Source organism: Mya arenaria, chromosome 6, assembly GCF_026914265.1.
Source record: "Mya arenaria isolate MELC-2E11 chromosome 6, ASM2691426v1".
Classification (NCBI taxonomy): domain Eukaryota; kingdom Metazoa; phylum Mollusca; class Bivalvia; order Myida; family Myidae; genus Mya; species Mya arenaria.
In genome coordinates this window covers 62,951,745-62,979,602 of record NC_069127.1, presented here as the reverse complement: position 1 = coordinate 62,979,602, position 27,858 = coordinate 62,951,745, and the positions used below count along the sequence as shown (strand labels likewise).

The 27,858-nt window shown below is 36.1% G+C and overlaps 2 protein-coding genes across 4 annotated transcripts; both read right to left on the bottom strand.

Moving 5' to 3' along the window:
- Positions 1-5,355: 5,355 nt before the first annotated feature.
- LOC128239014 (uncharacterized) lies at positions 5,356-14,809 on the bottom strand. Of its 3 annotated transcripts, XM_052955424.1 has the most exons (3): positions 14,695-14,809; positions 13,340-13,427; positions 5,356-7,485 (listed from the first exon to the last, which is right to left on the bottom strand). In XM_052955424.1, the coding sequence occupies exon 3, from the start codon at positions 7,433-7,435 to the stop codon at positions 6,437-6,439; it is 999 nt and encodes a 332-aa protein (XP_052811384.1). In that variant the 5' UTR covers positions 7,436-7,485; positions 13,340-13,427; positions 14,695-14,809; the 3' UTR covers positions 5,356-6,436. The 3 variants fall into 3 exon arrangements, with proteins under 3 accessions (XP_052811384.1, XP_052811383.1, XP_052811385.1); XM_052955423.1 differs by lacking the exons at positions 13,340-13,427; positions 14,695-14,809 and adding an exon at positions 9,102-9,203; XM_052955425.1 differs by lacking the exons at positions 13,340-13,427; positions 14,695-14,809 and adding an exon at positions 8,974-9,105.
- A 3,732-nt stretch (positions 14,810-18,541) lies between these two features.
- Positions 18,542-25,189, bottom strand: LOC128236572 (uncharacterized). The gene is made up of 7 exons (XM_052951510.1): positions 24,640-25,189; positions 23,839-24,022; positions 22,520-22,665; positions 21,591-21,840; positions 20,672-20,863; positions 20,088-20,357; positions 18,542-19,642 (listed from the first exon to the last, which is right to left on the bottom strand). Exons 1-7 carry the CDS (start codon positions 24,904-24,906, stop codon positions 19,581-19,583), a joined length of 1,371 nt encoding a protein of 456 aa, XP_052807470.1. The 5' UTR covers positions 24,907-25,189; the 3' UTR covers positions 18,542-19,580.
- Positions 25,190-27,858: the final 2,669 nt, after the last annotated feature.

Below are 27,858 nucleotides of genomic sequence, written 5' to 3'. Positions count from 1 at the left end.
TCTTTGATATTTTCAAAATATACCTATTCCAAAATGTATGTTCCTTATATTAAGAACAATGCACTTTTCCGAGTTTATTTTTTGCACAAACCCAATTAATCCAACCCCTATACCTGTTTCTTTTATAATGTACTGGTGGTGTAAACACCTGAAATGTGAAACAGACTAGGGTGTCAGAGTTGTAGACGGGGGTGGGGGGGGGGGTGGAGAGAGAAAAATGGTGGAAGGAGGGAGATTGGATTTTATGTGGTAGGAGATGGGTTTACAAAAGGAGATCCTTGAAACTGGGGCTGAAAGTGGTAGGAGATGGATAGGAGACTGAAGTGACGGGAAATGGAAGGGTGAACGAGGTAGGATATTGATGGGAGGGTTTCAAGTGGAAGTCGACATAAGAGAGCTGGATATGAGAGGGTGTACATGTTGGAAGGAAACGGATTGAAGTGATAGGTGATGGGAGGTCAAAGGGTGATAGATAGGTGAGTAAGAGAGGAGAAGTTGAAGACTGGGGGGGGGAGGAGACAGTTGGTGAGAGGAAAGAAGATGGGGGTTTAAAGTTGTAGGAGACTGAAAGGAGATGGCGAGGAAAGTGGTTAGAGGCGGTATATAGATGATGTTGAAAGTGACAGGAGTCGTAAAGAAGATGGGGTTGAAATATATCAGAGACGGTAAGGAAATAGTGTTGAAAGTGGTTGGAAACGATTAGGAGAGGGGATTGAAAGTGGAAGGAGACTGAAAGGAGATGGGATTGAATAGATTGAGATGGTAAGGAGATAGGGTTGAAAGTGGTAGGAAATGCAAAGATAGCGGTGAAAGTGGTCGGAGACGGTTAAGAAATGAGATTTCGGAAGGAAACAGCAGCGTAAAAGCTGTTACTTGGAGTTCTTTTCCCGAAAACCAGATGACTTGGTAAATAGATAAGTGAAGGAACCTGAGATGAAAAATATTGAAGAGGAACAACGTTATTGAAATAGCAGGGATTACAGAATTACAGTTGTCGTACAATGCACGATCACACGTACATGTCCTAAGTGGAAAGATAGCAGCGAAGACAGACCTCGTATCATGCACGACCACATGTACATGTCCTAAGTAGAAAGATAGCAGCGAAGACAGACCTCGTACCATGCACGACCGCACGTACGAGCGGTGGCTCTAGGAGCCGGGTTCGAGTACCAGCACAGCTGAAAAACAGTTGTTTTTTATACTTCCTGTTTAACCTCATTTCATTTTTAACGTTCCTATGATGATGATGATGATTTTGGGCTATTGGGCGTGTCAATGTAACCCATTTGATTCAGTTTGGCTTAAGTTGTCAAGTATAATTGTTACAATTTGAATCATAGTACCAATGTTACTATTGTGTATTTACATTGCAGTTTATTTAATGCTTTATAAAAAATAATATCTTAAGTTATGTACCAGTTAACGTGCTATATGGAGCTAAAGTTTGTAATATCAAAGACTCCCACAAACTCCACACAGTTGTCCTTCCCTTACAGAACAAGAATCACTGACACCTTCCTGCCCATAGATATACTATGTAAATTATCTTTAATTTTAAATGTATTTTAATATCAATGCACCTTGAATGATTGAAATTTGATAACAAATATATAAATTAGAAACAAGAATAAAACGTTTAATAAACGTTTACATATTTTTTATACGGCTAAAGTCCAGGGCCCAATATCACGAAAATACTTAAGTCAAATGTCAATCTCAATCTCAGCTTATCTTACCAGATAAAAGCATAGTATTATTCAAAATCTTGTAGGTTTTTATACTTTACTTAAAATGTAATTTTCCATAAAATATGTTATTGGAAGATTTTGACAATTTTTGACAAGAAAACTTATTCCAGAGCAAAAAATAGACTTGAGTAATTGATAAAAGGCGATGAATTGTCCTCAAATACATTTTGGGCTGTCGAATATTTTTCCTTTGGTATCTAGACCAAAGGTATTAATCATCATATTAAATGACAGAATGCGGTTTTAAAAATATGTTAAATAAATATATTTTTGTCAATTAATTTTGATGCAATATGGTAAAATGAGTTGAGATTGAGTTTGAAATTTGATTTAAGTATTTTCGTGGTATTGGGGCCAGCTATACTCACTCATTGTGGCAGGAATCTATTCTGTTTGTCAGGCGAGATCGCTGCGTTGGAGACTAAGACTTACACTTGAACACGCCTTAAATAGTAGTGAATGAAATTAGAGGGAGAATACTCGTAAAGACACAAAGATCAGAAGTTGAACATGCTTATCCCCTTAATATCAGTGAACTTTCTGATTGCAATTTGCTCCTGAACACTTCTTATTAACCTTTTGGCGTTTAACAAAATAAGACAACAAAACAGAGACCTTTGTTAGAAAGTATTTAAGTAAACTACATAACATATATATAAATATATCAGGAACGGATCCAGGAATTGACGGGAGAGTTGGCGTAACTTCGGGGCTCAGCCTTTTGTGAGCCCACCCCCTTCCCTCCTGAACCCGCTAGTGTATTTGAATGTAAACAACTTATTGCCAACCGCCTCCAAACTGAAAGGACCCAAGTTCGATTCCTTATTGAAATTTTTGATTTGATTTTTTTTAATATTAAAATATCTTATTTTTTCATATCAAAATGCTGCTTATTCCCCTTTAAAAATAGACTTGTATGCGATTACATTACTCGAAATAAGGTTATTTTGATTTTTTTTCTGTTATCAATTCCTTACTTTCTATATGTGCAGACCATCACTCCGACCGTGGGCAGTTGACAACCAGAGATCATGAAAAAGGGAACCAATTTGCAATTGTCCATCTGTCGGTCAGTACACCAAGTTTTGTCTGCATAATCGCTCGCCCATAATTTGAATTTTTCATTCAACTTCACTGGTAGACTGCCTTTGACCAGTAGCTGGCTTATGCACCAGTCAATTGTAACCACGGCCCCCTGGTCCGGGGAATAGCCGGGACTTTGACTTTCGGTCCAGTCAACTCCGGGTAAAATCTCCGCCCTGCGGGGACGAAATGATGGTTAAACCCCGGCCAAATGCCCCCGCACCCCAGTGACTCTATATAAGGCCCAATCTCCGCTAAATTTGGCGCTATGACAAAACCACCGCGGTCACCCGGCCCTGCGGGGCCACCTGGAAAATAAAAACACGGCCCTTTTCCCCGGCTATCCCCGGTGTACCCCCGGACCTGGGGGGGTGGGGGCGTGGTTACAATTGACTGGTGCATTATATTGTCTTTTAAAGGGACTGTACACCAGATTGGCAACAAAAACAGTTTGGTTTTTTCTGTAACGTTTCTCAGGACAATTATCTAATAGAATGTGTTACGCTTTGATATCATAATTGTAAAAAAGTACCAAAATGTAAAAAAAATTGTGTCGGAGACCGGGTTCGAACCCGTGTCGCCAAAATTGCAGTTCTACTGAGCTTCGACGGCTTACGCTAATTGGGTGACATAATTAAGCTATACACCTACCTCGGTAATATCACGTGATAACACCGACTAGCCAATCACGCATAAGGAATGAATTCTACCTGGTAGACATACCCAGTTGTTGTTTTTTAAAGGAAAAATACAAAATAACTGCTAAACTTAAATAAATTGTAAACTATGTGGTACTTCAGTTAGAAAGTTGCAATGCATTGTACACATCGATGCCAAGTTTATGTCAGTTTTCGACAAAAAATGTTTTCGCTATTTTATCATACGGAGTACAGCCCCTTTAAGTCAGTAGGTCAAGGACGCCTGCAAAATATCTTGAAGACGGTATGACATATGACCATGAAACCTCATTGGCATTTTGCACTCACTCTAGACGACCAGGAAATGGCCAATATTGTTTTTGGAATCGGTAGATCAATGTCAATGTTCCAACCAACGGTGTTTTGGAAACGTTCACAAGCGGTGTTGTGATTAAGACTCTGTCCACACAATTACCCTAGTACCGTTTTTTTCTTTTGACCATACAACTTAAAGCTGGTAAGTTGAACTTGATGGCAAAAAAATGGCCCCATTGCTTTCGGATCAGTAGGGCAAAGTTCAAGCATACGGCCAAAGTATTTTAATAAAAAAACTGTACCTGAAGTATTGTCCTTATGGCCGTAACACAGTGTGTGTATACCACGTGATAAATTACGTCATATATGCTACGTCGGAAGGCAATATTTTGCTTAAAATGAAGACTTAAATTAAAGATAACTTTTCTTTTACTATACAATTTTAAATGAAACAAAGGGCAGTCTATGCCGTTTAAAGAGCCCCGCCTTATTTTTATAACTGGAGTTTGATAAGGTGATTAGTTTTATCAAACACTTGGACAAACCTGTTCCCAAACTGATGTTTTGACAGTGCTTCGTCAGATGGCCGTATTTTAAAAAGTGTTTTAAGAAACTAAACTCTCAATCAAAATATGGTAAAGACCGAAGGCGTGGCTCCGTCAGAGGCGTAGACTGCGCTTTGTTTTAATTAAAATGATAAAGAAATAGGAAAGTTATCTTTGTTTAAAGTCTTTATTTTAAGCAAAATATTGCCTTCCGACGTAATTTATCACGTGGTATACAAACACTGTAACATGTCAGTGGTAGGATTGTAGGCATGACCCACAGTAGATGACCCTTTTTGTGTCTAAAGCTAGTAGGGAAAAGGACAAAGTCATAGGTATTGTTGTTTTGAAAACTTGATACTTAAGAATGGATTGACCCTGAATCAGAATGGTAGATAACACGAGTCATTAGGTCAAAGGTCAAAATAACAGTGATGATTGTTAATGAATTTATATTAAAAAACCTTCATATATCCAGCACATGATTGGATGAGAAGGAGTGCTTCGTGGGTTTGAAGAATCGCGCCTGAACGTTTATACTGCATAAACGCCTGAAAATGTGAATCAATCCTTAAATATTCACATTCCACCAGTATTGTTTATAGAGAAAACTTGAAGCTTATTCCTTAAAGCTGCCCTCTCACAGATGGATTGTTTGACAACCTTTTTTTGTCTTGAAATGGGCCAATTTTTACGTAAATGTCCGGAAACCAGTGAAATAAGACTACTGACAAAAGAGCAGCTCGCAGTTTTCATATTTTAAATTACGTTTGAAAAGTGATGTTTGATGGCTAAAAGCGTTACTAACGGTTTAAAAAAAAAATCGGCAGTTTTCCAAACATTTGAGGTCTGTTATATTGTGAGTTATCTTATATGACTGAATTGAAGACACTGGTGGCACTTATGCAATAATACGCTTCACTGGCAATCAATTTAATCTGAGTTATACAAAAACACGTTAAAAAAACAATTGATCAATACTATTTTTTAAAATTTAACTACTACTTCTGCGGATGTACGGCATACATCTGAGGTTGATTTCGACGAAAAGTGGGCGAGGAGTTCCGAATGTTGTAATCCATAGTTTTGCGCTCAGACGACATTCCACTAGCAAATGGTAAATGACGTTAACATTGTCGGCTATTTTCTATTACACAAACAACATATTGTTGGTTACCATTCTTTTTCAATAAATAAATTGCAGAAGATTTTAGAAATGAAAATTTAAGGATTGGTCGTATTTTTTGGAATTAACGCGATCAATATATCGTATTATCCCACATAGTCAGAGTACACATGTTAAATCATTATTATAACGAATCATAGTATCATGCATGGTTAGTATTGTCACACATCCTGAGTAAAACATACACAAATAATATACCACCTTTTCTTACGTCCGTATTTAGAGAAATGTACATGTATATAGTTGGACATGACAATGCATGCAGTTATAACAGCTTTTTGAATTGTGAATAAAAACGAAAACGAATAATAATCTTATCAGAAAATCTAATCTAAGCCGTATATTCTTGGGCGAACAAAGAAATCATAAGAGCACTAGATTTTCCTATCATCTATAAACCAGTGCGTGTGTGTATACCACTTGATTAATAACGTCATATATGCTACATAGGAAGGCAACATTTTGCTTAAAAAGAAGACTTAAAACAAAGAAAACTTTTCCTTTACTACAACTTTTCAAACGAAACAAAGGGCAGTCTATGTCGCTCAAAGAGCACCGCCTTTGTTTTGTTATTCGTTTAATGTGATTATTTTCATCAAACACTTGGACAAACCTTTTTCCAAAATAGTGTTTGACGGTGCTCCGTCAGACGGCCGTTTTGTGAAAAGGTGTGTCGAAGTATTTTAAGAAACTAAACTCACAAGCATACTCCGGTAAAAGATCAAAGGTTGGGCCCTGTAAGCGGCGTTACTGCGCTATGTTTCATTAAAATGGTGAAGAAATAGTGGTTATCTCTTTTCAGTCTTCTTTCGAAACAAATTGTTGCCCTCAGACGTAATATTTATGACGCAATATATCACGTGGTATAGACATACTGTAAGCGGTGTTTTAGAGGTAAAACACACCTTGGCAAATGTTTTAAATATGACTAGATTCTGAAACAAACTTCTTCACTTTCCTGTCTATTATTTTAGTCCTTTTGGCGTTGACAGCTTTTTTCGTTTCCATGACGTATTGTCTCTGTGTAGACGCGTTTTGAGGCCCGGACTGAGAACAATTTAAGTGGGATTTCCATGCGTTTGCTGACATAGTGGCTTTTGGTCCTTTATTTAAAATGTCAGTAATTCTCGTCGCCCGTACGGGCTCCTCAGAGGCAGGTCTAGAATGGGCTGCTTTCATTTGCGCTGAGTTGTCCAATCCGGATGTGGAACTTATTCGCATGTTTCGTGTTAGAGATTTAAGTGCAGAGGAACCTGAAAGACTTTTAATGTCATGTGATCGAGCAAAAATAGAGTCCCTTTTGTTGTGCTCTGAGGCAGCGCGTAGTAATACTTTCGTCACGTCCGGCATCGGTTCTTCGGTCCACGCAGGTTTAAATCTCTGCGTAGGTGTACCAGCACTACTTCTCGATGATTCTGAAGCACTTCCGAATACTGAGTCATCGTCTCTGTCTTTTAATTGTGTGACAAAAGTAGCCCTCCTGATCGGACTACTTTGCGGTCGCGCAGTAATTCCTATGGTGGAAATCGTCGATGATGATTCACTGTTCAAACTATTCAACCTACTGCTAGATTTGTCCAACGCAGACTGCGGACGAAGCGTTCTACGTTTCTTTCTACTAACAATTCTTTCACCGTACAAAAAAGTAGGTCCATCGTCATATTCTGGTACTACCTTCTCAACGACCTTAGCACCATCAGGTGGCAATCCTTCCGCGCTATGACCACTGTGTGTCTGAATATAGTCCAAAGTGAGGGAAATCAATCGAATATCCTGATTATTCAACCTCTGTGTGTGAAGTTTCTCTTTTTCAAGAAGTTGAATCCTGTTCTGCAGTCGAAGACCCTCGATGCTGTTAATACGATAGGCCCTCTGTACCCTGGAGGAGTTGTAGCTGATGTTTTGTACGGAAGGCATTTAGATTATCGGTTCTGCCTTTAGCTACAGACGTCTACAAAGCGCTGCATCTGCAATACCAAGAAAAACATGATGATAATACTGTGTTTACCTGTTCCAGATTTTTTTTAATCATATTGTTTGAATAAAAAAAAAACACGAACAATTTTAAAATGAAGAGTACAATATTCTTTGATCATCATCATCATCATCATCATCATCATCATCATCATCATCATCATCATCATCATCATCATCGTTGCCTATTACGGAATTTATAGCTTTAGCTTATTTGAAAACAGACAGGTCGGGGAACCCGGAGCACGACGATGACCTTCACGTCGAAAAATGTTAACACCGATATCAGACGACGTTTATGATAATAGAAACTTTATATATCAAGGGCAACGAAAGGTTCTCAATTATTTCAGCTATACACGTCAAAGAAACATTAACTGTTCACACCAAAATGGAGAAAAATGAATGTATTAATTACATATTTAAAATTATTCTGTTATGTTAAGATTTTTTACATTGTCAAGTTAAAAAAACATGACAATTATCTTGACTGTAATTTTGTTACTATTCTGTACTGTTGTAATGTAATACCTTTGCTAAAATAATGAAAAACTGAAAGAATTTGACACCTTACATTCCAGTCAATATTATCAATAAACGAATTATTATTCGTCATTATTCGTATTCGTCCCATCCATAAATTCAACTTGTAAACTTTTATTTACTCAAAACACCGCGGATAAACTTCTATTATATACTGTAATATTTAATGCTAATGCGGTTCCGGAATTTGTGAGTGGGAGCACTTTAAAGGTGCAACTTGAGGGGGTCGCTCACCCCCCCCCCCCCCCCCCGGAATAAACATGGTATGCTGCTTACATGTTCAGGGGTTAAGGTGGAGGTCCTATCCAAAAAGTATTATTATTTTAGTCTTAAGTGCTGAATTTCATTATATTTTATGCATATATTTTCTAACATATTGTCATGAAAAGTTCACTTGTACAAGGGCCGTGTGCCCCCTCCCACCACCCACCCTACCCCCTCTGGATCCGCTAATGTAATGTATAATTCATGTGCAAAATTGACTTATTATAATATCGGAAACTTGTTATTTACACAGCGATTTTTACAATTATCATGAATATTCTCAGATTTCTTGTCGCCAATTGGTATTTGAATTGAGAAGAATAAATGTTTTACTTGCAGGTAAATTCGATTACGTTCTCCATACTATGTGTTTGTATTGCTTATCGGCCCACATGTTTGGTTTAAGCCGTATGTAAACATTTGTAAGAGCGCTGTAAAAAAGATTTGTCAACGGATTGTTAGTGATTGGATTTTAATAAATCACTTGTATCTAAAATTGATAAGTCAGGCCTACTATTTCAATCACCGAGCCAAAAAGTTGCATCGTTCGTTTGATAACTGCTAAATGGGTCAATTATACAGTTGTTTAATATTTGTGAATAGTTTATAACCATTCACATATATTTATCATTTTATCCCAATTGTTTTAATGTTCAACATAATTTAACACATACCATTGACTTTGTATTTTTCCTAATCAACGAATTCCTCATCAAATGTTTCTAAAACATTTCTGTAACTAACTGATATTCCAGTTTTATTCCTAAATTTCACATATCCTTCCACAGTTTAAATAAATTACCTGCGAATATTTGTTAAGCACTGAACGATTCCACATTAAACAAATAATATAAATTGTATATAATACTGCTCAATTCTTATAAGCACGAATCAGGGAACCAAGCCGCAGATGCATCAATGTCTTCATAACTACTATAATCCGTTAAACATTCAAGTCTTTTAATGAGTAGATAATGCTTGTAGACTTATTTTTAAAGTAATTAAAAATACTTGGCCATTAAGGTATCAGAGGAACAAATACCCTGGCCCCCATTCTCGAAACTTCTTAAAGCTGCAGTCTCACAGATTTACCGTTTTTACAACTTGTTTTTTTTTGTCTGGAATGAGCAAATTTTTGCGTAAATATCTGCAAATCAGTGATAAAAGACTGCTGATAAAAGATCAGATCGTAGATTCTCATATTTCCGTTCAAAATTAATGTTTCGTGGCTAAAAGCAATACTAACGGGTTGAGAACAATGCTTAAAACATCAATTTTTGAACTTAATTATAAAAATCAGCGATCTAATTTTTTGTCAGCAGTCTTATATGACTGGTTTACACGCATTTTTGCATAAGTTGGCTCGTTCCAAGACGAAAAAAGTTGTTAAAACGTTTATTCTGTGAGAGTGCAGCTTTAAGCCCCTTAAAACAGGATTAACCTACGCTCACTAATTTTGTTTTTCAATAATCTGCGTATATTTACTTCTTTAAAAGTTGTAATACTTAAGATAGGAATTATCTTTGTAATAATCACAATGAACCATTTCTCATTCATCAAAATCAAATTAAAGTCTGTATTTTGCCTTATTGAAATAAGCTACTTAAGCCTGTTAAGCTTAAAAAGTTTCGAGAAATTGGGGCCACGTCATTTTTTTCCAGCCATTGACAATAATGCTAAATGTTGATACCATACATAGTTAGTTTTGTTTGAAAGTGTAGTGCTTGCGTTTTACTAATATGTAACCTAATTGACCGGAATTACAAGAAGTATAAGATAAAGTTTGAGGTTTTTTTTATTTATTTTAACTGCGATCAGGCATAAAATAATCCATTTTGCAATCTTTTAGGGCCAAAACTACTTATTTGTCATATTATTTCGGTATAAGTTTGAAAAATATTTCTCTACACATTAAAACATTTAAATGATATCAAAATAATATGTGCTCACCAGGCGTCCGATGTTTTCTATTCATTTGTTACCTTAAAACAGTTAAAGCATTGATCACTGTACGCGTACCCTTGTGATCGAACACGTAATTGACAGGCACTTAAAAGAAATGTTCTACTTCATTTTCAAATGGTGAAGACTTTGTTCAGTTCACAAATGACGGCGATAATCTCAAAAGAATCCCATTTTTTCTGTCATTACGTTTTGAATGAGAGAATGGCCTCGGATCAATTTTCAAAATTCTGCTCAATGTAAGGCCTTGTTTAAATCGTTTTTCGCCAGTGATAGGACTCAATTAGTCGCAATGTTGCAAAAGATCTTTACAAAAGTCATTTGTCTGAAAACTCAAGCTTTCGATGGTATTGTACTAGAAACAGAACTTTTCTGAAAGGTGTCGCCTCTCAGCACTGTGGAAGCTTTTTCAGCTTTTTAAGGGCATGTAAAAGTATATTAGGAAATAAAATTAATAAATGAAATACAATCATTGTAACGAATAGTTGGTTTATGCTTGTATGATTTAAATTTTAATTACTTGAGCAACGATATATAATTTATATATTACAACTGAATACCAAACATTTATACATATTGATTACTTAGGTTCATAAACAATAGCAAGTTCATGAACCAGTCCCTAAAAAGATTAATGAACTATAGTTATTTTAAAGATTCATGCTTTATTCCATTAAGTTGCTAATAAACTCTAGTTTCTCAGCATGAAATGGCATTCTTTGCAATATTTCAAGGCTATAGTCCCTTAACATGTGCGTAAGGTAAAGTCCCTTAACGGTGCATGAACTAAAGACCATAAACAAGTTTATGCGGTAGTAATTTACAGGTTAATAAACTATAGTTTTCCTATTTCATAATCCCTTTAAATGTTCATGATGAACTACTTGACAGGTTCATAAACTAATGACCCTTAACAGGTTCACATACTATATTCCAATAATAGGTTCATAAACACAGTCCTTTGCAGGTCTATGACCTATAGTCCCTTAATATGTTCATGGAGTTTAGTCCCTTAATAGGCTTCTGAAATAGTCCCTCAACATATTCATTAACTTTTGTCCCTTAACAGGTTTCTGAAATAGTCCCTCAACATATTCATGAACTTTTGTCCCTTAACAGGTTTCTGAAATAGTCCCTCAACATATTCATGAACTTTTGTCCCTTAACAGGCTTCTGAAATAGTCCCTCAACATATTCATTAACTTTTGTCCCTTAACAGGTTTCTGAAATAGTCCCTCAACATATTCATGAACTTTTGTCCCTTAACAGGCTTCTGAAATAGTCCCTCAACATATTCATTAACTTTTGTCCCTTAACAGGTTTCTGAAATAGTCCCTCAACATATTCATGAACTTTTGTCCCTTAACAGGTTTCTGAAATAGTCCCTCAACATATTCATGAACTTTTGTCCCTTAACGGGTTTTTGAAATAGTCCCTCAATGAGTTCATGAACTTTTGTCCCTTAACAGGTTTCTGAAATAGTCCCTCAATGAGTTCATGGACATGAGTTCCTTAACAGGTTTCTGAAATAGTCCCTCAACATATTCATGAACTTTTGTCCCTTAACAGGTTTCTGAAATAGTCCCTCAATGAGTTCATGGACATGAGTTCCTTAACAGGTTTCTGAAATAGTCCCTCAACATATTCATGAACTTGAGTTCCTTAACAGGTTTCTGAAATAGTCCCTCAACATATTCATGAACTTTTGTCCATTAACAGGCTTCTGAAATAGTCCCTCAACGAGTTCGTGAACTGTTGTCCCTTAACAGGCTTGTGAAATAGCCCTTAACATATTCATGAACTTTTGTCCCTTAACAGGCTTCTGAAATAGTCCCTCAACATATTCATGAACTTTTGTCCCTAAACAGGTTTCTGAAATAGTCCCTCAACGAGTTCATGAACTTTTGCCCCTTAACAGGCTTCTGAAATAGTCCCTCAACATATTCATGAACTTAAGTTCCTTAACAGGTTTCTGAAATAGTCCCTCAATGTGTTTATGAACTTTAGTCCCTTAATATGTTTCTGAAATAGTTCCTCAATGTGTTAATGAAAGTTAGCCCCCTTACATGTTTCTGAAATAGTTCCTCAACTTGTTAATGAATTTTAGTTCCCTTACATGTTTCTGAAATAGTTCCTCAACTTGTTAATGCGCTTAAGTCCCTTAATGTTCTAAAGCTATAGTCCCTAAGGAGATGCATGAACTATAGACTCTCAACAGGTTCATGAGTTGTAGTTCCTTAAAAGGCTTTATAAGGAACTATAGTCTATTGACGTTCATTAACAATATTCCCTTAAAAGATGAATGAACAAGTTATTAAGAGTATCATGGATCATGAACTAGTTCCTCAATAGTCGCTTAATATGCTCATGATCTTGACTCTATTAATCAAGTGCCATCCAGTGTGTGAAAAAAATACCGTAGTTCGAAGCAAAATCTTCAGGAATGAATTGCGGGGTTGATGTCATTATCGGGGTATGAACGCAATTCATTCCTTATATTTACACCAATAGTTCATTATTTCATTCAAGAATTGTTAAAAAAATACTTCATTTCATTTAAGAAAACCTTTCAGTAATCCGTTCTTACCCATTCTGTAAATAGAACGACCCGACTATAACCGGAAACAATTTTTTTTTCAAATGACGTCACAATAACGCGGGAAAAGATCAACCACTTGAAATCACTTTAAAACGTAAAATTGAAACACTTCTGGTACTAATATATTTAAAATATAATAAACTAACACTTTTAAATATGTCGATCTATATTTTACGGGACCTGCAGACAAAATACAACCAATAACAAGATCAGTAGCTTTCATGTATATTGTTATGCAATGAATTACTATCCGAACATATCCGAAGAGGTTGCGTTCATCGACTGATGAACGCAATTGCCGAAAGGCAATTCATTTAAGGAATGGAAGTTGTGGTGTAAATATTTTCTGCGTGATTGTGTCTATTAAACAAACAGCTGGTAACAAACAATTGCGATTATGTTATATCCTCGTAAGATTCAATTCTCTCCTGTAAACAGATTTTTATAATATGAATATTCATAATAAAGAAGTTACTTACTGTTCTCCAAATATTAGACCGAAGTTCCACAATTTATATCTCTAGTTCAGTATAATGCATCCACAAGTTGTCTTTGTAAGTCACCCAGCTAGTAAAGAATGGGTTGAAACTTCTATAATTGACGTATTTAACACTTGAACTATGTTTTATGAATGATATTCTGATTCACTTTTGCCTCCCACATTTTATGGCAATTTACTGCATTTAATCAGAGTTAATCCCGGGCTTAAATTGTCATTAGTACGGTAAGTAGTCATTAAAGTGTACTTCAGGTCTAAAAATCATACAAAAATACAATCATTATCAATGAGCATACAAAATGGACGCTCTGTATGACAATACTTCAAAATTTTATTATATTTGCTAAAGAACTTGTTCACATGAAAATCCCACAGAGCGAAGTAGCGCCGATGTAACATTCGTTAACTACCTAAATACACGGATTTTACAGGGTAAATATTTGGTGGTTCTATCCATTGCATTGCAAACAAAATGTTATCAGCTAAAACCAGTAAATTTTATCAATTGTCTGTACTTCTGTTTATCGAAATTTCAATAAAATATGTTTGCTGAACGTATATGGAAGCCGGTATTTTAAATCCTCCATAGAAATAGTCAAGGGGTTGGCATTTTTTTCATATAAAATAATGGCAATAAATTTTGAAAATCTTTAATCAATTGAAGCGACTCGTTCCCTTTGTATAGGGTTAAACATCGATTTTTGTTTATTTCTTGTGAAATGTGATCAAAATGTTTGTTTCAATTATTAAATCTCGTAAAAGAAATAGTGTTAAAAGAATTAGTATTTAAAAATGTTTCAGAAAATGTTCTAGTTTGCCTTAAAGCTGCACTCTCACAGATTGAAGGTTTTGACAACTTTTTTTATTTTTTGTCTTGGAACAAGCCAATTTTTGAAAAAAATCTATGGAAACTAGTTATATTAGACTGCTGACAAAAAATAGATTGCAGATTTTTATATTTAAGTTCAAAAAATGATGTTTTATGCAGTTCTTAAACCTTTATTAACGGTTTAAGCCATCGAACATTAATTTTCAAACGGAAATATGAAAATCTACGATATGATTTTTTGTCAGCAATCTTATAATATTGCTAATATTTACACAAAAAATTGCACTTTCCAAGACAAAAAAATAAAAAGTTGTAAAAATGGTAAATCTGTGAGAATGCAGCTTTAAATCGTTAGAAATGCTATTGTTAATTTAACTTTTTTTTATTTTTAGCATAAAAAAAATAAAATTGCAGCTATCAAAACAAATGCTTTAAGAATATTGATAAAAATCTTCAAAAATGGAACATTTATCACGATATTTGATCACATAATTACAAATACTTACTTTAATTAAAAACTAATATTTTCCCTTAAAAGCAAATGCTAATTCAATCCGTCTAATGTCAATCCATTATGAACACACAAAAACTAAAATACTCGAACAATGTTTTCTACAAAAGTGCGACCCGTATATCATTTAATCTGTTACGGATTAACCCAGATTGTTAGTCTCGTAAGCTCAAAGAAAAAAAAAACCCTAATGAGTAATGTCATTATTAAATTATGTATGCAGGCTTATCGTCACTTCGATATGATAATCGAAAGGCTTGTACAATTTAAGCGTCGACCTTTAAGAAGATAATTCCTTTAAGATTTGCAAATCCCTGACTTGTGTGATTTTCATGGCTTTTATCCGATATGTAATGGAGGTTAAATTATTCAAAAGCTGTGGGAAACATGCCATTTCATATGGAATCAATTTTCAGCCGCATTATGCTTTTATATGAATTTTAATTTATACTCATGCGCGCACGGACGGACCTACACACAGAATGCACATAGACACGGACGTACACATGAATGGACTGGTGCGGCTGGGGTGTGGGCGAACGCACACACGCATGGACGTTTACCCTTTCCATGGACGGACGCTCGCACGGACGAACTCACACGCGCACTCACAAACGCACGTCGTGAGTTACACAGTTCGCTTGCACGCTAAAAACAGGGTAACAAGTCAAGTCAAGTCAAGTCAAGTCAATATTTATTTATTGTCGGGTACTATCATCAACAGTTTAACATAAGCTTTGACCGACATAATAAAAAAGCATAATTTATGTAACTAATATATCACACACATCAGTGCATGCAAATAATAATATTCAGTACAGCATGTACACTTGAAACAAATAAATAATTAGTAACGGATTAGGGTGAACCCTAACTCGCCTAACATCTTGTTTCTTGTCATGCCAAATATATCTGACCAGGATAATTGCCCATTGCTAACTTATATGGCAAAAGACTAGTTTGTTTCCAACTTTACTTCCCCTTTTTACACTTTTTAATGTGTGTCTGATTATCATTCCCATGGTCATGCTTAAAAACAACGCCATTTGGTCTGGATTAACTACAGCGTTCTTTAAAACCCCAATACATTTAGGCGTCCTTCCGAATCAAGATACAATGAGTCGACTTTGAAGAAGATAATTCCTTTAAGATTTGCAAATCCATAACTTGAGTGATTTTCAGAGGTTTTTTCTGATATGTTATGAAGGTTAAGTAATTCGAAAGCCATGGGATACAAGCCGTATTTTGAGGCTGCATTATGTTTTTGCAGAAAATTTAACACGTACTCAAGCAAGCACGCAATAAGTTACTCACAGTAGTATACTTAACCCCACACACGCACGCATGTACGCGCGCACGCTCGCACGCAAACGCACGCACGCACGCGCACACACACGGACGTACATAGCCCACACACACTCACGAACACGTGTGCGCACGCACGCACTCTGAAAAACAGGTATCTTGTCACTTGTCTTGCCAACAGGTCACAGGCTCAAATATAATTGACCAGGAGTAGTGTCCCTTGATAACTTATAAGAAGAAAAAAATAAATAGCTACGTGGCCACAGCTAAAAACGCCAAAATATCGATAATAATAATTTATCTGTACACAAACCATTAATGTTACAAAGAACCCTCTATTAAACGATACATGTAAGCCGTCTGTCCGAATCAAGATATTTCTGAAACATTTAACCAAAAGGAGAAAAAAATGACAGTCAGAAAAAAATTAGTCGGCCGAAATAAAGGGTTGGGTGGGAAAAAAGGGTCGGATGGAGAGAAATAGGGTTGGGTCTGATCGACGGAAGCTTACATTTGTTTTTCGTTACGCCTGACCGAATACAGACTGTACATATATTCTGAACGAGCTTTACCAACTGTCTCAAGTCTGAGTCTAGAAATGCACACTATGAAAATGAAAAACATACACATGTTGCATAGAGTATGTACTTTTTAAAAGGTTTCAACAATAGTCAAACCTTGTGGTGATCAATGCTAGTAATATTCAGAAAATTTTCCCAAAACGTCTTTTTAAGGAAAGTTACAAAAGGTAGAATTTGCAGTTTTTAATATTTCGTGTGAACTCAGAACCGGGGCTTAAAAACGAACAGTACGTCTCAATTCTAACTCATCTTCATTCCATAAGTTGTGAGTAGATGTAACATTTTGAAAAGAAATTTAATTCAGACGAATTTCATCATCAAAGCTAGACTATAAAGAAAGTTACAGTAAAATGAAGATTTGTAGTGTTGCCACTCGAGTCTTAACCCAGGACTGAGACTGTTTGTAATTTAACAAATTTTGAGGAAATTTAAGAATTATCAAGTTAACTCTTTCTCATTGCCGTAAGATTAGTTGTCCGCCCTTCTTTATTTGGCGCCTTTCTCACTTGTTATATAGTTTTAATCCGGTTCGGACGTTTGTTTTCTCCCTCCCTTTCATCCTATTCTTATATTATTATCATTTTGTCGGACGAGTTCTTTTTTTTCTTTTTGAGACTCCAATGAAGTCCCTCTTATTTCCCCAGAAACATACGTGCTACCAGGGATCGGGGCACCGCATGGCACCCTCTTACAAATATGCATAACACATATCTTAATAATAACTTTGCTATTACGGACTTTTTGGTTAATCCGTATTTCTTTCTACTGTTATTTTAGGATATTGAATATTGTATTATTTTCTCAACTTTTATGCTTTCTGATGGTGTGTATCCTTAAATGGAGGATTTATAGATGCTTTAGAAATAAGCTTTATATCTATGTTAATATAATTTCAAATCTAGCAGTCTATTATTTCGGCCAAATTTTAAGTATATATTTTACATTTGTCTTAATTTTCCTGAGCGCAATAATTATGGTCCCAGAGCATGTTAACACTGTCTGTATACGCGGGCCAAGTTTTAATCATCTTTGGTGTTCAGGAGATGAAATATAGTGATCACTTACACTGAAACAAACAATTGTTCTTTTTATCATATATATATATGCCTAAAATTGTAGTGAAAAATAAATTTTATTACACTTCTTTAGAAAAACGAATCAAATTGTGTGCACTTGTAAGGTCATTTCGGAAATGGCGTCGTTGGAAGTCTGTCCCAGCCCTGTGCGCGCTGACGTTTGATTTAAAACTTAGTGCGGGCTAAAATTTCAAAACAGTGAAATATCAATTTAATTTCACTGATAAATCTCTATAGACCACCGGAAAGCATATAATAAAAAAAACTTGTATTTCAATAATAAATATCAGTTCTTTCGTTGATAGTCTCTGTGACAATATGTGCTACCTTCAAGTAGAAGTAGTGAAAACTTATGAACAATTGAACTTTTAAAACTTTGTGGTGTCGCCTTTCGCATTTATATTCGGTAATAAATTAACGAAGTATATCCGAGAAATATTTCCTCCTAACGCCACTAGCGGGTCCAGGGCGCGTGGTAGACGAACCTCAAACCTCTTAATAAATAGCCCATGAAACGGTTCAGTACAATAAGAAAAGGTGCAAATAGTACAGCAGAATGCAGCTTTGTAGACTAAATTATAAACGCCAAAGATTTATTGAGGGAGGTCCTAATCCCTTCCCCTCCCCCATTCCACGACATGGGGGCGGGAATCACATTCTAAATTGCATCCCCGACGTGCAACTCCCTCTGACGTCAAATCCTACGTCCACCCCTGAAAGCTATGACGTTTGCTGTGTGGGTTTTTGAATGAGCTATAACTTCAATAACAAAAATATTTTTTTTTCATTTTTTTCTCTAAATATATCTTTAAAAGCGCTTTATGCCGACCATATATCACGGAAGTCCATCATATTAAAGCACATTAAGAAGACACAATACTAAGAGCGAGAGCAGAGTGTAATAAAAATATCATACTCCTAATATCATTGTACATGTACAACATGTAAAATGTATTGTACATAAATGTTAAATGAGACATACAATCAGTTTTGATTACAACACTTGCAATGATTTGTATACGTTCTATTTTATCAATCATTACAATGGTCGAGCATACACTAGCCATTTAAAAAAAAAACAACAACACATAATCAAACATAGTATAGAGAAAAACAATCAATGCACCATTGTAGCAACTCACAATGGGCCGATTTTCCGAACAACGTGAATAACTACGGCATTGTCAACAGGTAAAATATGTTATGATGTTTTATGATGTACTCATATATAACAATGAAACAAGATAAGCTGAAACAAAAGTCTTAAATATTATTAGAAAAAATTCAGATCACAAACTTGTCCATGTAACTTCCAGAGTAGATTTGAAAGTTAATAACATGACGTTAACAACGTTATTAACAAAGTTCTGAACAATCATCCAATGTCTACACAACTGATTAACAATTTCAATAGCTTTGAAAGTTTAAACTGTGTAACTTTGTTAATAGCGAACACTTGTATATTCATTGACAAATTTGCAAGGTTATAGGACTTACTACAGAAACGGTCAAATATAATATCATGCATGCAGTGTAGTAAACAATCAATTAAATTAATTGATAAATTATATTAATGATCTCTTTCAGGTTTTCCTTTCGTCCATTTTATATATCATTTTCCTCTAATAAAATGTAAGAGCTAGTCAATCAGTAAAGTTAATCTGCAGCGATGCGTAAAAACGACGAAAGGCATCGCTAAATTTCGTATCGCCTTAATTTAAACTCGTAACAATAAAATCACCGGATAATGTTTTTGGTAAATCAAAGTCATGATGACGATCGCACACGGTCAAAATTCAGTTCAGTGTCAAAATGCTAGAATTATTTGATTTGACGAACTACACTAGTTTTGTATGTCGCAATAGTGGTAGTGCAGCGTCTCGGACTGCGTGGCCATGGAATGCATAGAACACTGTCCCTCACACTTTGGTAGTTGGTGGAGGATTCTGGTAAGGTGGTGGCTGCTCCATGTATGAGGGTGCTGTGGGGAAAATAAATCAAGGCATATTTATAACGACAAACGTCAAAACATAAATAAAGTTAAGTATGCATACATATCTTATTATACTAGTAGAATGGTAGCCATGGAGTGTTTTATTCATCTATGGTGTACACTTTGCGTAGCCACAGTCTTAACTAAGAAAATACAATATACTTTTAGATAAGACCTAGTTTTATTCAATACATTATGTAATTGCTAGAGGTCATCTAACTGTCTTAGAATACAACCTCACTGGCTGACACAGTGTCAATGCAAAATCTGACGCAGGGATTGTGAGTAGCGGATCTTTGAAATCCCGCGAAAGTTGGAACTCATAATGATAAAGCCTAGTATTTAATGATTGCCTATCTACAATTTCATTGGCTGAAAAAGTAGGTTGTTTTCTAGGATATGATATTGTATCGTTACATATTCCATATCTCACCAGGATGCGCGCTTTGGTAAGCTGGTGGTTGAGCTCCTTCCATTTGAGGTGGTGGGTAAATCCCTGGTTGTGTTGGATACGGTTCCTGTTGCTGGGGATACGCGCCCTGCTGGTGGGGATACGTGCCCTGCTGATGGGGATACGCTCCCTGCTGTCTCGGATATAGTTGACCAGGTTGGTACATAGGCGGGGCTACTACCTGGCCAAAGTTCACAGGGGCGCCGTAGCCTTCAGTGGATGGGGCCATACCAGGTGTTGAAATGATGACGCCTGGAAGAAAAACAATTCCATTGAAGCAGAAGGTTTAAAAAAATACAAAACGTCTTTCGCTTGTGCGTGTGTTTTGTTGGTCTTCGAGTATTGTAGTTGTTGTTTATGTAAACTTTTACTTATGTAAGAAACATTCCACCTACTTTTACCAAGTACGAAATCCTTTGTTTCGGTGTTTACACAAATTCACCAAATCTGAATATCTACTAGTCGTTTAAACATAAATGTTAGGAAACAGTAATATTATAGCCATTAATTTATTTCATAATTACGAGTTTTCTATGTATAAACATATACTAATTACGGAAGCTCACCCTGGTAGCCAGTACGTCCGTGACCGACCGCCAGTCGCCTGTTTTCGTCGTTAAGCTTGTTCGCCTGCTTGACAAGGCAATGCATCCGGCAGCCGTCCACCATCCAGCCAATCCCCATTAGGCCAAATGTGAAGAAGTAGAGGAGGCCCCATAGCGGCCTTCGAAGGTAGAAGTGATGGGCGCCAAGGAGACCTTGATAAATAATTACAATATAAAAATATATGACTACGGTGTTTATGGCTACCCGACATCCGTCTATAATTAAATCTTGGGCTGGTATTCATATAACATCTTAAGTCATTTCTTAACTTAGTCGATTCCCTTCACTTTTAATATTCAAATTTATATTCAAAAGAAGAGTAAATGTGTATATAATGACTTTTTGGCATCAATCCATAAGCCATCCAGTCAACATTAGGCCGAGTGGGGGAAAGTAGAACACGCCCCGAGTTGGTGAAAATGGTGAACGCCAAAAACGTCTTGAATAGATATAAATGACGGCGTTCGTGCATGGCTATCAGTCTATGATCTTGTTATAAATCAATGTGAAGTAGTAGAGCAAGCCGCATGATGACCTACATGTATACGTAAGGGTGGAATACTAGAGCACCGATGATGCATGAATAGAATTGTGTATATGTACATGTATATGTACATTACTCCCCATCCACAACCTAGCCAATCCCCATCTTGTTGAATGTGAGAAAGTAGACCGAGCCCAATAACAGTCTCTGCATGTAGAAACGGCTTATAAGGAGCGTACTTCACATGTAGTAGTGCTGGGCGCCGGTGATGCAAAGGTCAAAAGAGGATGATCTCCTCCGACTTAACTTCAAATCCGAATGGCGTATAATAGGATACGATTTCACTCTGAGAATTTTTTATTCATGGCAGATTGCTTAATATTGAAAATACTCACCAAATGGAAACCACAATAGATATGCGTCGTCAAGGTAGCGCGTGCCGTTGTTACCAAGCAGCAGGTGCTTGTTTGTACGTTTCACGACAACCGGCATTCGGAACCAATCTACGATCCAACCAACACCGAAGTTTCCGAATGTGAAGAAGTAAAAGATGCCGAACTCGGGCCTGTTCAGGTAGAAATGATGAGCGCCGAGAATTCCGAGTGGAGACATCCCGAGGGCGTAGGCAGCTCCCACACTCTTATCCTGTAAGACGATTTTGAAAAAGTCGTGTTTTCCAGTAAAGAAAAGGAATGGTGTGAATGTGAACAGATCCTACATGTAAAAAAGAAGTCTTAAGTATATATATGTATTATTTTTAGTTATTATTCTCAGTATCCAACAAAAAGGTCAATGCATGTACAGACACATGCGGTGAGTATATCACAACCGCATTTCTTTAAAATAAAGCTCCACAACTTTGTATTTTGTCGATGCATCCAGTAAAGTATACCCAATACAACGAAACAGTCAGGCCTTGGAAAAGATGAACTGGCTTCAACACTATAAATATTATTAAATGAACTCTCAACTAAAGTGACACATAGTTATTTTAGGGTGCTTTGTTTTTCTTGCCTGAATGCAAAATACAAATGAGGGTTATTTTAAAAAAAAATGCTAGGAACAGTTTTTCTACCTAGAAAGGATCTGTATCAGTAAAGTACTACTGCCAGAATACATCGTTTTAAACTGGAATGAAGAAAATGAGCATGTGGTAGGTTGGTTTCAAAAACTCCCCAAACAGCATTTAGGCCGTATACTTTCCGGTTCCTGTCGGAGGGGAGCAAACGTCCAACGGTGCGCACCGGAGTATGGCTCCTCTAATGTTAAATGATCAATACTTTATACTGTCTAGTTCACAACATTAATACGATTAATGTGTTACCTTCTCGCTACGGGGGGTTTCGTTTGCCTGTTTAACGAGGGAGGGTATCCGGAACAGGTCCACCAACCAACCGATACCGAACACGCCGAATGTAAACAAGTACAGCACGCCGAAAGCGGGCCGGTTCAGGTAGAAATGGTGGAACCCTGAAAGCATAGTCAGGGAAGAACATATCATTCATATATCTTTAGGAATACGATCGAGAAATAAGCTTGTTTTCTGATAGATCCATTAAAGCTACACTCTCACAGATTGACCGTTTTGAAAACTTCTTTTTTTGCGTTAATGTCTAAAAACCAATGAAACAAAACTGCTGAAAAAGATCAGATCGCAGTGTTTCATATTTACATTCGAAAAAAAAAGATATTTATGGCTATTAAAAAGGCGTTACTGACGCTTTAAGAAAAATAAGCTTTTCGGCAGCTTTCCAGACAATTGAGATGTGTTCTTTTGTGAATCATCTTATTGGAATCCGTTGCATTTTTCTTCCTGCTCTGAACATATTTATTGTGCTATTCCTCTGGTTACTTCCTGTTTTAAAGACCTAGTTTAAGGAATATTTGGCATGACAATCCCCTGCTGTGCATCTCCTGCAAATTGCACTGATGTCACAGTAGGGGGCAATTTCCTGTGTATTTGTTTATTGGCTCAGGGCCATTCAGGGGCCATTTCTATAAAAAAAACACCTCCAAAACTGCACAGCAGGATACTCAGATACACAGAGGTTGTTTACTATACACGTTTTTTTTTGTTGTTTGTTTTTGTTTTGTTTTTTTGAGGGGGGGGGGGGTCACTTATTAGAGAAGGAAACCAGGCCTTTAAATGACATTTGTAGGCATGCGATAGACTTGCGCATTCGGTTTAAAAAAAGAAAGAAAAAAGGGTACCATTCGTCCCAGTAGCAGGGGAATCTCATCTCTTCTTCTGTACGCGTTATGCATATTGTTTAAAAAACATGATTCGGTACCTCAGATATTAAATTTAAACTATAAACAATGAACCGCTCGGCTGGCGGCGCGCTTAACAATGAAATTATCGCTAATAACAGCGCCACTTATCAGAGAATTATGGGAAAATAGTGACGTCAGAGAACGCTTAATAATTATCGTATTTATGTCTAAATACTTAATGCATATCGGTTTCAAAAGAAACATAATTCGATGATACCGACAGCATATGGAGTTCCGGGGAACCTAGGTTAAGCCTTATTAAGAGTCACTGAATACTAATCGGAATTCCTCGGCCAGTATCCAACAGAATTGACTATCTCGAACCTTGCCGGAGATGGCCGAGTTGTTACAATCGACTGAATAACTTACCTAGAAGACCAAATGGGAACCATAAGGTGTAGGCGTCACTTATTGTCTTCTTGTTGTCTGTCGCGTTTTCATGGTCGAGTTTATTACACCTGGACACGAGGTAAGGCAGCCTGAATAGGTCGATGAACCAACCAACCCCGCCTAACCCGAACGTGAAAATGTACAGAACCGCAAAGCCGGGCCTCTGAAAAAATCATTTGATGTTGAATTTATGTTGGATAAAATGGGGACGACATTTCGGCTGGGTCGTGGCTATACGTCTCTTAAAAAAATAAGTCAGGAGTTCGAGTCACACCAGGAAAACGTTCTCTTGAGCTTTCAATAAGGTATTGTACCATAAGAATGATCTCAATAATGATATATAGATATATAAGCTTATGGCTTCAATAGCTACAAAGGTACGAATGAAATATTTGCTGACCGCAAGTGTCATCTTAAACATTGCGTTAATGTAATTTGCTTTACTTTTTGGATATTATTACATTAACTTTTCTCACTAGATTAAAACAAGAACAGAATACACAAATAAGAACTTTGAACAACTTGAAATACTATATTGAAGTGCTGAAATGGTATAGCCTATAGGTGTTTGCCTCTCATTCAAAATGGTGAGAGTTCGAGCCCCACTATGGCTTCTTCCACATGGCCTCTCAAAATTGACACAAGTACTAGTTTCTATCCAGGAAATGAAATCGAGACTGATTATAAAATCTATGAGTTCTAGTCACAGTCGAACAAACATAAATTAGTATAATCTAAATACTATTAATTAGTAAAAACATTCTCTCATTTTCGACTCACCTTAAGATAGAAATGGTGACCTCCGAGCAGACCCAAAATCAGCCATAACAGGTAAGCTTCAATCACCGACTTCTTTCCACGGATGGGCCTTGGTGGTGCTGCATAATACGCATAGCCAGTTTCTTGAGGTCCCGTCGGTCCCTGAGTTACCGGTCCGGGCATTACTCTTGTACCATTCTGGTTGTTTTGTGTACCGTACTCCGGGTTTGAAGCACCATGATACTCTGGTGCAGTTCTTTGAGCAAACGCCTCCTGTTCTTTCGACATTGTTGTATTTTTGGTACAGACTTAATGACGATGCTATAACAGTTAGTATTGTATTTTACAATACGAATCGTATCACTTCAGGTAAAGTGTTTTCGATTTCAAAAATAAATAAATTATTATTATAATTTAATATCTCCAATATGATGTTTTTCAGTTCACAAAGTTTTCGAAATGATTTTACCCGCGTCTTAATCCTCCCTGGGGTAAATACTTTATATTTAAGGTATATAACTATATTTACCTGCTAAATGATACCGTATGATTTAAATACACCATACTAACTGTCATGTGAGGCTAATGTTATCACATGCGCTGAATCGATAAGGTATTTCGCAAGCTGACCTAAATTGGCTTAAATATACTTTTCAACGATATTAAGTGAAATAGATTTAAAAAAATAGTAAAACTAAGGAATTATCTCAAAAATATTATCTTCATTATATACCAAGACTGTTTATGAGTTCATACCATGCACCTTTAAATTTAAGTGTAATTTATATTTTAAGTAAGTGTCTATAGCGCTTAGCCTACTTCAGAAATAAGGAACTATAATGTAAAATTAAGTGTCATTTATATCTAAAATAAGCTTTTATGGTTTCAACTTCTTAATTCTATGCCTACCTAAGATATTTGGAAATAAGGAACTAAAATGGTTGTTTTACATTTCCATGGTTATGATTTTTGGTTACTGCGCACAATGTAAGGCAACAACATAAAGAAACCGAAACGGAACTGCACATGAACAACACAAAATATAACTCCGTATTTGCATAACAACTTGTAAATTTATTTAAATACTATTCTCAAACTACTTTTACACTGTAAACTTTTATATTAAATATAATTATTTTGTTTGTGATGCGTTTAACAATGATTTTTAATTAAAACGGAGAACAAGCTGTTGAGTAGAATTTCAAGGTTTTTTTTCTGTTTAAATATTGCTTGCAATCTCCTTCCAAATGACTTTGTAAATGGGTGATTTTAACTTAAATCAATTATGGTCCAATACGTTCCTAATCGTGATTAAATACGGGCAATACAAGAAACTTAAGAGAAAGTCGGAGGTAATTGCCCATAAAATTAGCCAGCCTACAGTCGCTCGCCTGCATTTACAACTACTCTGGACACACCGCTAAATTAGGGGTCATGTTAAGGGCCATGAATTCTGACATGATGTTTTGAAACTCCTGTCAGGTTTCAAGCTGATTTCACGCTGATTTTGTTTTCTAAAACGATAATGAACTCATCGAAAAGTCATCTGCTTTTTCGCCTCTGTTTGAATCATCCTTATGTCCCGGACCATGGCTTTGTTGGTGCATAATGTAAAACGTGATGTGCCGTTGTCCGGTTCGCGCAGTGGTTAGCGCACTCGCTTCTCACCAATACGACCCTGGTGCGATTTCCAGCCTGGGCGCATGTCAGTTTTGTTTGTGGGCACCAAGTCGGACAAGTGGGTACTCCGGCTTCACCCACAACACAAGACCACACTCTCGCGTAATATCATGCTAACGAGAGTGATGAATATAATGTTGTAATAACTTGTTTCGCAAACGTTGTAAATATGTTTAAATTAAATTAATGTAAAAAGAACATCTAATAATTGCCTTGTTCTTATGCTAGGCGAAATGGATATTTCAATGTTCTCATCCCCGTCCAGTCGTTGTTTTATTTTACAAAATAGCGGCCTCAGTCAGATATTGGTTAAACGGTGCCGGAAATGGAAGTGCGGTATGCATTTTTAATATGATAACAAAAATCGCCGTCCGCCGGATTTGTTCTTTTGTTTTCGGATAAGAATCTAAACAATCGATTTATTTGGTCTTATTATATGCAGTGTTTTAACTACATCAACGTGTATTATTGCAACGATACATAAATGAGATGATGGTCTGAAGTATAGTGGTTCACTTGATATACAAACAATTTACGAGCAAAAAGGTCAAATTAGCGAGAAGCATTATAATGAAATGTGGTCACAAGACGATTGATAAATAGAAGGAGTGAAATATTATGCAATATAAAGTAAATCTAGGATGTTAATATAAAAAAAAAACACTTTGTGATTAACAGTGCTAGAAACAATTGTTGTTGTGGTTTTCTTTCTGAGTATTGTAAAGCAAAAACATGCCGTGTTAATACCAGTGTGTACACACATGAGATATGTTATAATTACATGAGTGACTAATAATCGGTAACATTGTGTATATGTTTATATTATAAGTCACGGTTATCTTAACTTAAAGATGTACCCTTACTCCCATTTTTTTACCACGATTAATATACTTGATTTAATATACCAAAAAGGATGAATAAATGTCGAAAACAATGGTTCTTATTAAGGATACCGAATTTAATTTCAAAGAAAGGTGCAGAAAACACGGTATTTCTACATTATGTGGCGATAGTAGATCACAGAAATCTTTAAGCATTCACCAATCATTTATTTTTTTTGCTTTTTCAGCTATTTAATACACGGTTACAATCTTGCTACCAGTAATTAATATTTTCCATACATGAGTTATTTAGAAAGTAGTTAAAGGTTTATCACTCAAAATCTATGTTTGTTATACAAGTGTAGGTACTGATTTTGAATAAGAGTGTCACTTTAAAACAGGAATAAAAGTATGGCCTGATAAAAGCTAGTGACGGGTACAATATATAGGGTATCATTATAGTTTTACTATTACTAATACCCGGACGAACAGTTAGTAAGAGTTATATTTAAACATTTGAAGGGTTAAAAAGAGTGTTTACGTCACTAGTATTGATATTGTACACATATTAAAGGCCCATTAGCTGTATTTTAAAGATGCAACCTTACTCCCAAATAAGCCCTACCACAATTAAAACAATTGTGTTAATTTATCGAAAAGGATGAATAAATATCGAAAACAATGGTTCTTATGAAGGATACCGTGTTTAATTTGAAACACGGTATTTCTACCTAAGGCG